At 48.7% G+C, this 14,446-nt stretch overlaps 1 protein-coding gene across 2 annotated transcripts; it reads right to left on the minus strand.

Moving 5' to 3' along the window:
• Positions 1 to 4,231, minus strand: Krt13 (keratin 13). 2 transcript variants are annotated; one of them, XM_021176168.1, is made up of 8 exons: positions 3,700 to 4,231; positions 2,648 to 2,730; positions 2,296 to 2,452; positions 1,955 to 2,116; positions 1,722 to 1,847; positions 1,411 to 1,631; positions 656 to 678; positions 1 to 339 (listed from the first exon to the last, which is right to left on the minus strand). In XM_021176168.1, exons 1-8 carry the CDS (start codon positions 4,156 to 4,158, stop codon positions 269 to 271), a joined length of 1,302 nt encoding a protein of 433 aa, XP_021031827.1. In that variant the 5' UTR covers positions 4,159 to 4,231; the 3' UTR covers positions 1 to 268. The 2 variants fall into 2 exon arrangements, with proteins under 2 accessions (XP_021031827.1, XP_021031828.1); XM_021176169.1 differs by lacking the exon at positions 3,700 to 4,231 and adding an exon at positions 3,168 to 3,246.
• Between the last annotated feature and the right edge of the window lie 10,215 nt (positions 4,232 to 14,446).

The raw sequence follows: 14,446 nt of genomic DNA on the forward strand, positions 1-14,446 counted from the left end.
TTTGCAGAAAATCAAGAAACTTTATTGAATCATCTATTCTTTGTTGTAGAGACACTGAGAAACCAAAGAATAGAGAGAATGGGGTAGGGAGAAGAAAGATTCCAATCAGAAGAGATGGGGAAGGGTCCACCCTCAGGGGTTGTCAGAGCCATGGGTCCTGGGGGGACAATGGGACTGGGCATCACATCCTGCAGTCCTCTCATCCTACAGGCGACATCAGCTCTCCTCCTGTGGCTGCTGAAGGCCAGGGAAGGGACGCCAGGCTGAGTTAATACTTTCGGAAATCTGGGCGACCAGAATTGGAGGAGGGGGACCCGTTGGAGGTAGTGGTGTTATTTCCTGAGACAGAGAGAAGACAAGGTGCTTAGGCTGGAGAAACCTCCATCTCAGGCTGAGCCAAGACCCCTGGAAGGCTCACAAGCTCCTGGGTAGTCAAGAGGTATGTGGGTGGGGATGCTATCATTGTTCCCAACAGTGGCTTTCTCCCTGACAACCCCATGGCTCTGTGGGGCAGAGACATCTACTTTGAAAGCAAAATCGAGGAACTGTTTTCACCCAACTTCCTCTATCCTTGTACTTAGGAACCAGGACTACCTTCCTCTCAGCCCACCTCCACCCAAGCTCAGCAGCAGCTCAAATTGAGCTGCCTCCTTACCTCCGGAGTTGAAGCCGGTCATCCTGGAAGAGAGGAGAGAAGCAGCCATGAGCAGAGCTCAACAGAGGACAGGCATTTCCTGGCCCTCTGATGGAGTGACCCTGCCACCTTCCAGAGCCTTGACTTAGAATCTTTCCCAACATTGTCTCCAGCCCAGGACCTTCTTTTCCTCTGAGGTATCTACCAGGCTTGCCTGCCTGTCAACCTGTCTTGCCAATTTATCTGAAAACCCTTAAAAGGAGATACTATGGGTCCCAAGATTTGGGGGGGGGGTGTCTGGTTCACTCAATTTCCCTGCCATCCCCTTTCCACTAAGCCCAGAGGATGCCTTGGTCTCTGCCAGTCATATGAAAGCAATTAAATCACCATCCTCTGTCCCTGGTGCTAGGGATAGAGCCAAGCAGACACTCTCTTGGAGCTATACGTCCATCCCAAGCCTCTCTCTTAACAGTTTTACTTGTCTGAACTTACATCCTAACAGCTTTTCTGGATTAAATGTTTCTCCCACAATCCCTTTTCCTGTCTATACACAAACAGAGATCTGAATTGGGAAGTACAAAGGTACTAATCCTGTAGGCCTGCTGCTGAGCAGTACCTCCATCTAACCAGGGAGATGAGGAGGGAGCTCTGACCCCAACTTTTTCGCCATACTATTTAAGCTCAGACAGAAGCTATCCCCTAACAAGATCCTGCCTGCTCTGCCAGACACTGTTCCAGTGGCCACTTCCCCAAGACAGCAAGTGCCAGGAACCTACTTAGCATCCTGGCCCTCTAGCAGGCTGCGGTAGGTGGCGATCTCCTGTTCCAGCCTTGTTTTGATGTCCAACAGCATCTTGTATTCCTGGTTCTGGCACTCCATCTCACTTCGGAGCTCGCTCAGCTGAGCCTCGATGCTGCTGATGAGCCCCTGGATCTGTTGCAGCTGCAGGGCGTATCGGCACTCTGTCTCTGCCAAGGTACTTTCCAGGCCGGCTTTCTGATGGGGCAATAAAAAAAGTTATGGGGGAAGACAGTCCAGAGGGAGACCTAGTAGTGAGGGTCACAGGGTGAGGACAGCAGATGGTACCATGCTCAGCTGGGACTGCAGCTCAATCTCCAGGCCCTGGAGTGTGCGCCTGAGCTCTGTGATCTCTGTCTTGCTGGTCTGGATCATGGCAGCGTTGGAGGATACTTCCTTGTTCAGCTCTGCACTCTAAAAGTCAAGTAGAAAAAAGGGGGTATCGGGGCTTAGCAAGAAGCCTTGACCAAAGGCCATGGCCCCCAGCACCACCTGGCTATGTGAGCTAGAAGCACCAATACCTTGGCCTGGAACCATTCCTCAGCATCCCTCCGATTCTTCTCTGCCAGGGCTTCATACTGCTCCCTCATCTCAGTCAGCACACGGGTCAGATCAACGCCAGGGGTGGCATCCATCTCCACATTGACCTGGCCTACTACCTGGTTGCTGAATTCCTTCATCTCCTGTGGAGTAGGGAAGGAAGATGTGAGAGACTCTCCCTTCTTATCTCTGAGTGATAGTGGAATGTTCTAGAAGACTCCTCAGAATCCCTCAGCTGGTGGCAATGTCAGCCTGCAACAGAGGGCTCTCCTTGCCCATGGAAGGCGGTTCAGCCCATGGCCGGCCTGTCATCCCCTCTCACCTCTTCGTGGTTCTTCTTCAGGTAGGCCAGTTCTTCATTCAGGCTCTCGATCTGCATCTCCAGGTCAGTCTTAGCCAGAGTCAACTCATCCAGCACCCTGCGCAGGCCGTTGATGTCGGCCTCCACGCTCTGGCGCAAGGTCAGCTCATTTTCATACCTGGAATATTTTTTTTAATTAAAGCAAAACAAATAATATTAGATGCATCCCACCCCCATGCACTGAATTCCTCTACAACTCCAAGGCCCTTGCTTCTGGATGCTCCAGTGTCTCCCACCAAGTGGCCACTTCTTTAAAGTTTAGAGTCTAAAGCAAGAGTCTTCGGGGAAAGACTCGTGAGGAGAATGAACTCACTTAAGCCTGAAGTCATCTGCAGCCAGCCTGGCATTGTCAATCTCCAGGACGATCCGGTTGTTGTCCGTGGTGGCTTCCAGAATCTACAAAGCATGGAAGGGACACGCTAAAGCTGGGCTTAGAAAGCAAAACTCACCTTACTTCTGCTTAAGCACTCTGTGAAAGCAGGAGACAAGGCCAACTCTCTCCTCTTCCTCTTGAATATTCCCCATCAGACCAGGGTGGGAGAGACCAATGATGGCCATTTCAGAGGCCCCACCCACTCAGAACATCTTCCAGTAGTCGTATCTCAGAGCTATCAACTCCCTAAGTCACTGTCTTGATAGCTTTCCCCCTTCAGATCAGAAGGGGTTCAGTGTGACTCCAGATGTATTCTGGCCATGCTCCTGGAGCTGACCTCCCAGATGAGCAAAGAGGAAAACCCATCCACTTGACTCTCTTGAACTCAGGCATCCACTTGAATGCCTGAACATTTACAGCGTAAGCATTTAAGGCCTGCTCTGTGTAACTGGGGCCTGACCCAGGCTAGTAGACTTCTGCTCTGACAAGTTGGTGTCGCAGTGTGATTGACAGGCCACACTGAGGGCTTCCAGGCTCTGTACCAGCCTGAGTCTCAGCCTCTTTACACCCTCTGAGTCATTGCCCACTGAGAATAAGTCTATGGGGTTTCTCCAAAATAAACAGTGAACAACGATGTCTTTTCTTTGTCAGGTTTATCCGTTTGCAGTGACTTTTTTAAAATGTCACATTTCCAAGTAAGTCAGTCGTAGGTTATAGCAACTGAGTCACAAGTAACAGTTCAGGAAGCCATTAAAAAAAGACTTGGCAGGAGTCATGACACCAATAAACATGAAGTGTGGGAGAGAATGCATTTGGGTCATGGCATAAGAAAATTTCAGTAGTGGAGACTCTCGGTAGTACAAAGTTACAATATTCCTCTTGCAAGAAGAAGGTCGATTCCATCCACAACTGGTCGTCTGTGACACAGCATGGCCTGGCCTCTGGGGCTCTGCCCTGTCCTGGGGAAAACTTCTTAGCATCAGAGGCCTCACCTTGATCCGCAGCTCCTCGATGGTCTTATAGTAAGCACTGTAGTCCCGCTCTGGACTAGCTGGGCTCTGTTTCAGATGCCAGTCACGAATCTTCACCTCCAAGTCGGCATTGGCTGCCTCCAAGGCGCGCACCTTATCCAGGTAGCTGGCCAGGCGGTCATTGAGGTTCTGCATGGTGATCTTCTCGTTGCCAGAGAGGAGGCCACCATCGACACCTCCGAAGTCACCAAAGCCACCGCCAAAACCTCCGCCATAGCCACCTCCAAAGCCACCTCCAAAGCCACCACCAGCTCCTCCACCAAAGCCACAGCTCATGCCCCCTCCATAGCCTCCAGCTGACCCTCCAGTGACAAACCGAGAAGAGCAGGAGGAGATATTACGGCCTCCTCCAAGCTGGCAAGAACCAGCTCCGAAACCACCTCCATAGCTCATGGAGGAACTCTGGAAGCGGCAGCTCATGGTGGGAGCAAGGAGGTGAGAGAGAGAGAGAGAGAGAGCAGACAGGAGCTGAACTTGACCAAGGCCAAGAGAAGACTATGGCACTTCCCTGCCACGCATGCCTTTTATGCATCCTCCACAGGGGTGGGACATCCTCTCTCCTCCCTTCCCCACCCTCTGACCTGATGCCAGCTGTTCCTCCTTTCCCACAAGCCCAGTTACCTCTACTCTCTAGGGTGGGTTATGTCTTTGGGGTGGCTTTTTTCTTTTTAATCCTTAACAAAAGGGATGATTCAGAGGGAGCAGTGTTCTGCTTCAGACTTCTTTTGACAACCAAATTCTACTTCACCTTTCCAGTTAAGAAGTTCCATCCCAGCCCTGCCCAGTATTAGAACAGGGACTGAACCACAAGGGTCTGTCAGAGAGCCTCCTTGGGGGAGGAGGGGGGAAGGCCAGACTGCAAAGTGGTCCCGTGCTGGGTGAAATCCCCATAGCCCCCACCACCCTTCTTTTCTACCTCTAAAATGACTGGATGGAATGTTCTGGAAACCCCTTAGCTCTTCATCTATGCCAATGCTCCCAACAATTCTGATCACAAACTTTGTTGATCATAAAGAATTAGCCTCATTGGACACCTTGGGCTTGAAAAAGAAATGGTTCTAGGGGCTGAAGAGTTGGCTCCATGGTTAAGAATATTTGCTATTCTGGGCAAGGACCCAAGTTCTGGTCCTGACACCCATATGAGCGCTTACAACTGTCTGTAACTCCTGTTCCAGGGGATCCCATTCCCTCCTCTGGACTTTGTAGGCACCATAAACACTCATGATGCACAAAATACATGCAGTCAGACAATCATAACCAATAGTTAAAAATGAATATTAAAATAAAGAAGAAAATAGCTATAAAAAGCAACACTAAGAGAGAGACCGCAGAAAGCAAACCTAGCTGAGGAAACCGAGACACAGGAACAGACAGCAACCCCACTAAGATGTTTAGAGCCTAAGTATTTTACACTCGATTTCTAATTGTATGTATTTATTTGTGCACTAGGGGAACACCGCCGAACACTGTGGAGATCAGAGGACAAGTGTCAGGAGTGAATGCTCGCCTACATTGTGTGTCCCAGGAATGAAACTCAGGTCTGCTGAGCATCTCACAAGTTCTGCACTCACTCTCAAGGATCTTAGCAGCAGCCCCAAGAGGTGGCTCCTCTAGTATCTCCCACTTTACACAGAGAACCAAGTCATAAGGTAGAATCAGAACTGAACCCCAAGGCTAGTTATACCATGCCCAAGACTCATTTTAGATCCATTTTGTATAGAATAAAGTTTATAAATCATAAGTGTTCAATTGCACTATCACCTATGCATCTCCTGTGCAACCACCTTCCAGAACTTTCTAGCACTCTGAAAACTCATGATACCTCTTCTGAGTATATACCTGCAACCCACACCCCTGATCAAATCATTCTTCCAGCTTCTGTCACCAGACGTAAGTCCATAGCCTCCAACAGAGTCTATGGCTCCGCAAAGGACATTCCACAGTTGTTAAGAGTTATTTGAACTGTCACAATTGAGTGATGGTCCTATTGTGTAGAGGGTAGAGATCAGGGAATGTCTCTGCATCAGTGAATTACCACACCCCAAAGGTCTACATGGCTGAGGTTCAGAAGCCCTGGATCAGTCCAGCACATGAGGTTCATGTTACATTATTCTGACTGTCTTAGGGAGCCTTCCAAATCTGCAAAAGGCTCTGGAGTTCCTGGCAAGGGCCCTCTCTCCTGATATCTGATACAGTTTGTAAGCATTTGACTGAAAGATACATAGAGAGATGTGTCTCAGGGGCAAGAGCTAGCTAGAGTCTCTTGTAAGGACCTCAGAGCGTAACTACAAAGCTCCAGGATTGCACAAAGACACTGTAAGAAGAGGCCTTGCCATTCCAGATGGAAGAAAGGGTCTTAAGGGCCCCTCTCGGAATCTGGAATGGGAAAGAAGTTTCCAGGGATGAAAAGGAAGGACCCAGTCTGAGCTCTCAGCCTCTCCACACCAATGAACCCCAGTTACTGCAAATGGTCTCTCAGAAGCAGGGCTAGAAGTGTGTGGTGGGCTGGGTAATACCAGGCAGGGCCTGAGGAGGGGTGGCACAGGTGTGAAGACATCCTAGAATCCTCTGTGCTGATTCAGCAAGACCAGAAAAGAGAGCCCTGAGTCTGGACCTTGTCACCTTTTGTGTTGAGAGGTAGGGGAAGCAGGCCCATGTCCACCCAGAAGGCAGGTGGTGCTACCAGAGCAAGACCCATGTTGTATTGGGGAGCTCAAACACCGGGGTGAGTCTAGGATTTGAGCTGACCCCTGATCCTGCCCGGCCCTCCCATCCCAAGATGATGGCTCAGCTCTCTCACTGGAAAGGCATGATTCAGCCCAAAGCAAGAGCTCTGGCTCTCTCAGGAAAGGATCAAAACTAACAAAAAGGTGATTAATGGAACCTGCCAGGCCTAGGGTGATGAGGCCCCAACCCTCCCGGGGCTGACAAGCAGGTTGGAGCCAACGCCTCTAAAGGTAACAATGCCGCAGATCCTCCAAAGCCCTGGCAGAGCGAACATGGATGGATGGCCATGGCACGCCTCCTGTTGCAGGGTCAGGGCACAGTCTCTCCCTCCCAGAAGGAGCTCATTGTGTCTTGCTACAAGATTATCTTCCTGTTATATAGTGTGACCCCCAGTGCCTCTGGGGTAGAAAACATAAAACAGGCTCCCCTAGTAAGAAGTGGAGCAGAGACTCATCTATGGGGGCAGCCGCCAACTCAACACTCACAAGAAAGATGCTGCTTGGTCTGACATTGGCTCTTTGGCAAAATAACACAAAATTCAGTCCTACCTCCTGTTCCATTTCAAGAGCAGGAGAAGGAAAACTACATTCATGCACAACCAAGCTCAAATTACACAACCAAGCTCAACGCTAACAGATTGTCATTTAGCCTCATGTTAGGAGAGGGTGGCTGTTGTTTGATGGTTTATTTGTTTCTTTACTTTTGAGACTGTCTCACGTCACCCAGACTGTACGTACCCAAGAACCTTGACTCTGATCCTCCTATGCCCACCACCTGAGTACTAATTAGGATTACAGGCATGTCCCACCATACCAGATTTATTCCCTGCTAGTAATCAGAACCAGAGATTTATACACGCAAAACAAGCTTGCTACCCACTAAGCTACATCCCCACATGAGAGGATTTTTTTTTCCAGATGAACCAGGTGAGTTTCAAGGAAGCAAACCACTTGCCCAAGGATACCTTGAAGCCAAACTTTGAATCTGGCTTCCAGTTCTATCTCTCCATCCCCAGGGGTGGGGTGCTCGGATCTCTGAGTAGTTCATTCTAGGATATGACCATGTGTGATAAAATATGAATATCTAGAGAGTTTTGACTTGGGTTCCTGTCACATAACTAAATCCTTAATTTTTGAGCGATAGGGACACCGGGAATATCTCTTGTCCTAATATGTGGTCTCCAGCATTAGTCACACACAGTCTACACTCTCTCAGCTTTCCCTGGTAACAGGAGCGTGGCAGCTGGTTCTCAGTGGGCTCGTGGATGGGGGTTGTTCACCTGAATGACTTTCAGCCTTACCCACCCAGCCCCCATCCTTCAGAACTCGGAACACTGCTGGAGGCTGTGTTCATTAATCATGCCTGGGTGATGAAATCTCCACTCAAGTCCTCAAGTATGCAGCTCAGACAGCTCACAGTCAATGAACGAGGCCAGGCCCGTGTGCCAGAAGGGTGATGCACACCAGTTTGATGAGGAAAACAACTCCTGTACTCGGGGGTCCAGCTAAACCTCATCTGTGTGTCCCTTCACCTGACTGCTCCTTTGGGGACTTTAGCAACAACCACAAGGTTTACCTGGATGTTGTGACCTACTCTACCAAATAATTCATCCAAAAAAAGGGAATCTATGACTTGTAACCAAGTGAGACAAATGTGGGTTAACCTGAGGACGTGGCGCCTACAAATGTCATCTGAAACAGGAGTCATTCAGTCTTGTGGGCCTGAGCCCTAGCCTTTAGGGTCTGTGCTAACGCCAGTTGATGTCAGAATTGAACTGACTTGTGAGGTTTTCCAGAGGGTGTCACAGATATGCTTGTTGGGCGGAAAGCGCCACACAGCAGGTCGCATCCGTGTTCAGACTTGGTGAGATTAAGGGGAAGAAGAAAGTGAACCTCGTGGGCACGCAGGGACCTGAACCACTGAAGTGACTTGTGTATAGTCGTGTGAGAGCCATGACAGACAGGTCTCTCTGAGGAAGGGGACTGTCCCCTAGGCCTGGATCAATGGTCGGAGGGGTCTGCTCCTCAGTGGAGTCCCCTCCCTGGTGGAAAGCCTGAAATCCCTTGTGAGGTGGGTCAGCCACTCTCCTCTCATATTCCACCACGTCAAGGGATGATAAAACCACTCCCTGCACTCTGTCAAGGGGCTTGGAAGATAACACAGAAGGGAAAGGAACTTGCTCGCCCAGGCTAAGGTCCTGACTTTGAATCGCCAGAAGTCACATGAGAGACAGACGGATAATGTAAATATCTGTTATCTCGGCCCTCCTACAGGAAAATGAGAAAGTGGAGGCAGAAGATTCCCGGAAACTCGTGGGCCAGCTGGACTGACTGCTGCAGCAGCAACAAACAGAAGGTCACGTGTTAAACCAAGTAGATAGTAAAGACTCACACACAAAACTGTCCTCCAACCTACACATAGCACCTGCATTCACACATAAGTGCTCTCTCTCACACACACACAATGTGTGCACATACATAATCAATAAAATATGTATTTTTTTCTTTTTTATTGGTTATTTTATTAATAAAGTATTATGTTGCACATTCTATATGCATAATCTAATTTCGGGGCAACTCTGCTATATACACAATACTCTTTTATTCGGCTGGGGGAGCTGAGGCATAGACAGGTTAAACGCATTGCCCAGATTTAGAATCTCAGTGTTGGGCTAGGATGGAGCTCAGTTGGTCAAGTGCTTGCCTAGCATGCATGAAACCCAGGCTCTAATGCCCAGCATTGCATAAACCAGCTGTGGCAGTGCAAGCCTGTGATCTCAGAACTTGGGAAGTGAAGACAAAAGAGTTCAAAGTTCAAGGTTATCCTTGGCTACACAATAAACCTCAGAGCAACCTGAAAGACATAAAAATTGGTTTCAGTAAAGCTATCTTGGCTCCGGGGTCTGCATCCTGTAAGCCACTTTAAGTCTTTAAAAAAATATTCCTCACAATAATTTGGCAATAATAAGCACATTATTTTCCTGAATTTTGTGAGATTGCTGAATAATTAAGCCAGAGGAAGAAGTAGTGGAAACTCACAATTTATAACTGGAAGTTGTGAGTGGCCCGGGAACGTACTCCTTGCTGTTATTATCTGAAGCAGGGTTCAGTCTTGTAAGAGTGAGCCCTGACCTGTGAGGCTTTTATTGTCTCTAGTTGTCAGATTTCCAATGACATCACAGAATTTCTTGTCATTCAGTCTCACAACAAAAGAGAGTCGTTATTTGTTCTTTCATTACTTTACTTTTGAGGCAGCTTTCAATAGCTCAGGCTAACCTCAAAAACAACATTATGTGGTCCAGGCTGACTTCAGATAAATTACATAGCCAAGAACAATCTTGAACTCTGATCCTCCTGTCTCTACATCTTGATTGCTAGGATTCCAAGAGAGTGCAACCACACCAAGTTTATTCTATGCTGGGAATCAAACCAAGGCTTCCTGCATGCTAAGTGAGCTATTTACTGGGTTTGATCACCAGCCCAGGATATGTTTTGATTAGTTGGTTGGTTGGTTGGTTGGTTGGTTGGTTGGCTGGCTGGCTGGCTGGCTGTTTGGTTAGTTGGTTGGCTGCTTGATTGATTGATTGGTTGTTGTTGTTAGCTTCTTGTTTTGTTTGTCTGTTTGTTCTCTGATTTTTTTTTTTATGAGTGCGTTTCAAACAAGCAATCCATTTGCCCTAGGGCATCTGGAAATCAAGTTCTTCATCTCACATCTGGGTCTATCTACCATCCCTAGTGGTGGGTACTCAAGTTTCTGAGTGTCAGCTCTACCCCTCATCGGAGCAAGCTCATCATCTGCTGGCTTCCTTGTGCTCAGTAATCTCTAGCACGGAGCCAGTGGATGATCCTGCTTCCCAAGGTGGCTAGGCCTATGACGCCACATGGCATGTAGTATCAGCCTTTCCGGTACCCAGGCCTACTCTGAGCCCAGAGGTTTTGGGAGTGCTCACTTAGAGAGGGACTGTCATAAGAATTTGACCACTTTACGCTCTTTTCACATTGAGGAAATCTGAGGCCTGGGACAGAGGACAACAAGGAAAAAGGCAAGGATTTTCCAAGCTTCTCATGAACCTCACAGTGACACCATCCCTAAGTTGCCTTAGGCACGTTGTCCTTCCAAGTCTCTGGCTCTCAGCTATATGTCTGTCTTTACCCAGCTGCTCATGCGCAGAGCCCTCCCTGGCTTGCACTCTGTTCCCTGGCTCCTACTACAGTGTCTTGCTTAGATGGGGCGCCTCCTTCCTCTTCTGGCCCTCCTCCTGATGATCAACCTAGGCCTAGAGATAGCTCTGCCTCCTCAGAGACACCTGCTTGTTACAGAACAACTCAGAAATCACTTCAAAGCAGCCTTGGTGCCTCAGGCCCTGGCACATCCACAGTGCCTAATTCGAAAAAAAATCCCTTATGTCAACACCAGCTTCCCAGAAATTCAGCAGGGTCAGCAAAGACTTTGGATGAGATGAATCTGAGTTTCAAACCTCCACTGGCCACCAAGTAGCTGTGTGACCTTAAGATAGTTACTCAACCTCCCAGGGCCTGAATGGCCACAACTGAAAAACAAGTCTTAGATGCGTGAGTGCCTAAGACTTATCAAATACCCGGGATGAAAAAGACACGGGTCAGAGATCGAGTTCCCTGGGAGGAAATGCAAACTCATTATTAGATGGCCAATCTGAAAATCCTCCTGAGCCTCCACCCTGCCCTGACACACAGCTTCACCTTCCTCCCTCTCTGGTCCCTACATAGCACCCATAGCAACCGAGCAGCTGGCAGCTGACTCCTATATCACTTCCTCTACTGTATTTGAAGATACGATCTTAGGTCATATCTCTAAACATAGCTCCTGATGCAGAAAAGCTGGGAATCTTTGGGGCAAGGGCGGGGGAAGGTCTTTGTCCATGGGTGCAAATAATAAGACATGGCACACAGAAGCTATATCCAGTAAGCTACACCAGCTCCCAGTCCCAGGAGAGACTGGACCTGTTCCTTCCCATTGCACTTGCAAGTGACTGCCACATAGACACACATCTAAGGGACTAGAGACTGTAAAGAGTGGTGTATCGGGCAAAAGAAGATAAAAAGAAGCAACTCCATGTACTACGAGGTCAACAAACACTAATGTAGCAGCCAACTGGGGATTCTGCAGAGGGTCTAGTGCCTGGTTCTTCTCAAAGGTCCCATGTCACCATATCCAGTCATACTCCTCATCGGACAGGTTGGGAAATTGAGGCTCAGAGAAGGAAAAGGACTGACTTCAGCCCTCAGAGATATGGTAGCTCTCATGTCTCATGCCTGCTCTGGGAAGCTCAACCTGATCAAAGACACACCCAAGGCCATAATCTCCAGTCCTATAGCCGCCCTCTTCTATAGAGGTGGGAGGGGTCTCACCTGCTACCTGCTTCCTGGGGTTGGCTGGAACCCAAGCCTGACCTCAGCCTAGAACACACAGAAGGTGTGTTCTGCCCAGAAACTATTTAAGGGCTCATAGGACATGAGCTATCTCATGATACAGGCATCTCCAGGGCTAAGGCAGAGGAAAAATGTCTTGACAGCACCACTGGGGATCCCAGGAAAGCAGAAATAGGTACCCCAAGGCAGCGTGGTGGCTCATACATATAAACCCAGTGGAAGCAGGAGGATCAGAAGTTCTAGACCATCTTTAGCTATACAGGAGTTTGAAGCCAGCCATGGCTCGCTTCTCTCTCTCTCTCTCTCTCTCTCTCTCTCTCTCTCNACACACACACACACACACACACACACACACACACTATATTTTGTACACCTATTTTATACCTTATTGGTGGGGGAAGTGGGATTGTCCTAAGTGCACATATCCAGGTCATAGGACAACCTATGGAAGTTGTTTCTTTCCTATTCTGTTGATCCTGAGGCTTGAACTCAGGTCATCAGTCTTGGCAGCAAGCTCTTTTACTCGCTAAGCCATATCGCCTGCCAGAGAGGTGGCTTCCCCTCCTCCCAAATACTCTGGGTCTGGCTGCAGGAGAAAGAAAGCAAGCCAGTGCCACCCTCAGTCTGTACCCTCTTGCCTTTCTGCACCTTTGACAGAAGTGTTTATTTGGTTGGTTGGTTGGTTGGTTGGTTGGTTTGCTTGTTTTTGCAAACTGAAGGCAGCCAAATACCGGTTTGGTCTGAGACCTCTCCTTGCGGCCCCAAAGGCCAGTGAGACAGAGCAGGAACCAGGCTACCAGCTTTTATTACCTGGGCCAAAGGGGTTCTGTACCTGGAGGCTTGGTACAGAACCTGGTGGTTCTCAGGTTGGGGATAAGCAGAGGCTGTAATTAATATCTTAAGCGTCCGTGTGAGCATAGGCCACAGGATGAGAGACAAAGGTCAGATGCCAGGACAATCTTTCTAATAGCATTTCTTTGTGACATTTGTACAGGCTTCCTGGAGGTCACAAATGGATTCCAGTGACCATTTCTCTTTTAAAAAAAAAAAAAAAAAAAGTGTCTCAGCTCCTGCTACCTCCTGTCATTGAGGGGAAAGCAAGGATCCTGGGGTCAGAGAGACTCATCAGGACTCAGTGTTGCCATTTCTGGCTTGTGACCTTATTAAAATTACTTCACATTCCTGGGCCTCCGTTTCCTTTTCTGAAACTGACTCTAGAGGCTGAAAGCCCTTCCCAGTGTTGTTGGGTGACTTAGTGAGATGGTATCATGGAAGGCCCTATGCAGGGCCCACCATAGTGCAGGCACACAGTATAATCCTGCTATCTTCCTCCAGCCTAGGGAAGTCCAGCCTCACTGTGTTGTCTGGAGTCGTGTCGTCCCTTTGGAAGAGCAGGCAGTATCTCCATCAAGGGTCTGTAGAGAAGGGGCTTTGCCTCTGGAGACAACTCAGACCCTCCACAGAGACTTGGTGCTTCCCTTAAAGACCAGGGAGAGCTTCCTCCTGCCTGCTCTTCCCAGCAGGACTAAAACAAACAAATGCATCTTCCTCCTATCCCCAGTCCTCACCCCAGAGCCTGACAGCCCAGCTAAGGTACCCAGCTCTCTCCACACCCTCTTTTCCTACACTCTGTCCAAGACAGTAAGATCTGGGCTCAGAGGAAGTAGCCCCAGACCAGAGGCAATGAACAGGTGTGTGTAGAGATGGCTGCTCTAAAGGGCCCCAGGTGATGTTGGGAATTGGGAGCAGACATGGAGATGTGGAGGAAGGAAAGCAGCAAGAGCCAGAGTTGCTTCAGACTTGACCTTGGGAAAATCAAAGAGGGCTTCCTGAAGAGAGTGTCTTTTCCTCTAGGTGACTTATGTGCCTTTTAGGGGGTGTCTACTTTACAGAGGGACAGAGATGGGTTTAGCTGGTCATCTTGAACGCTAAATGTACCCAGCTAAACAGAAAGAAAAGCTCAGTGAGCGAGATAATGGTAGAACCAGGAACAGGGACATGCAACAAGCTGTGAAGGGCTATGTCCTGGGATTCCCAGAACAAGATCTGGTTATGACGTCATATAAGTATGAGATCCAGTCCAGCCCCAGTGCCCTTCTGCCAGACAAGCCCTTCATGCTTGTAATAGCATGATCCTCATCTCTAAGATGGGAAGGACAAATCCTGAACACCTACAGTGATGAGTACTGAATCAGACACATAGAGGAGTGTACCTAGCATAGGGACAGCTGAACACTGGACCAGCACCAGTCACTTGAAAAATAAGTATTAGATATGTATTCTGTGCTGGGTGTCCCAAAGTATTCTAGGAAACTCCCCCAGGGCCACTTCCACCCTACCCAGCCCTCCCCACCCCATGGGATAATGAAGAAAAGCATCCACCTTCGGGGGCCAAAACACTCTGCACACTCAAGAATGAAGTATGTATTATCATTAGGGAGGAAGAAAAAATACAGTCATGTCAGAATGATGGTACCCTCTTAGAACTGGATGTCTCACACACACGCACATGCACACGCACACGCACACGCACATGCACACACAACCACACTGGATACACAGCCAAATGGCAC

Source organism: Mus caroli, chromosome 11 (genome assembly GCF_900094665.2).
Source record: "Mus caroli chromosome 11, CAROLI_EIJ_v1.1, whole genome shotgun sequence".
Taxonomy (NCBI): Eukaryota; Metazoa; Chordata; class Mammalia; order Rodentia; family Muridae; genus Mus; species Mus caroli.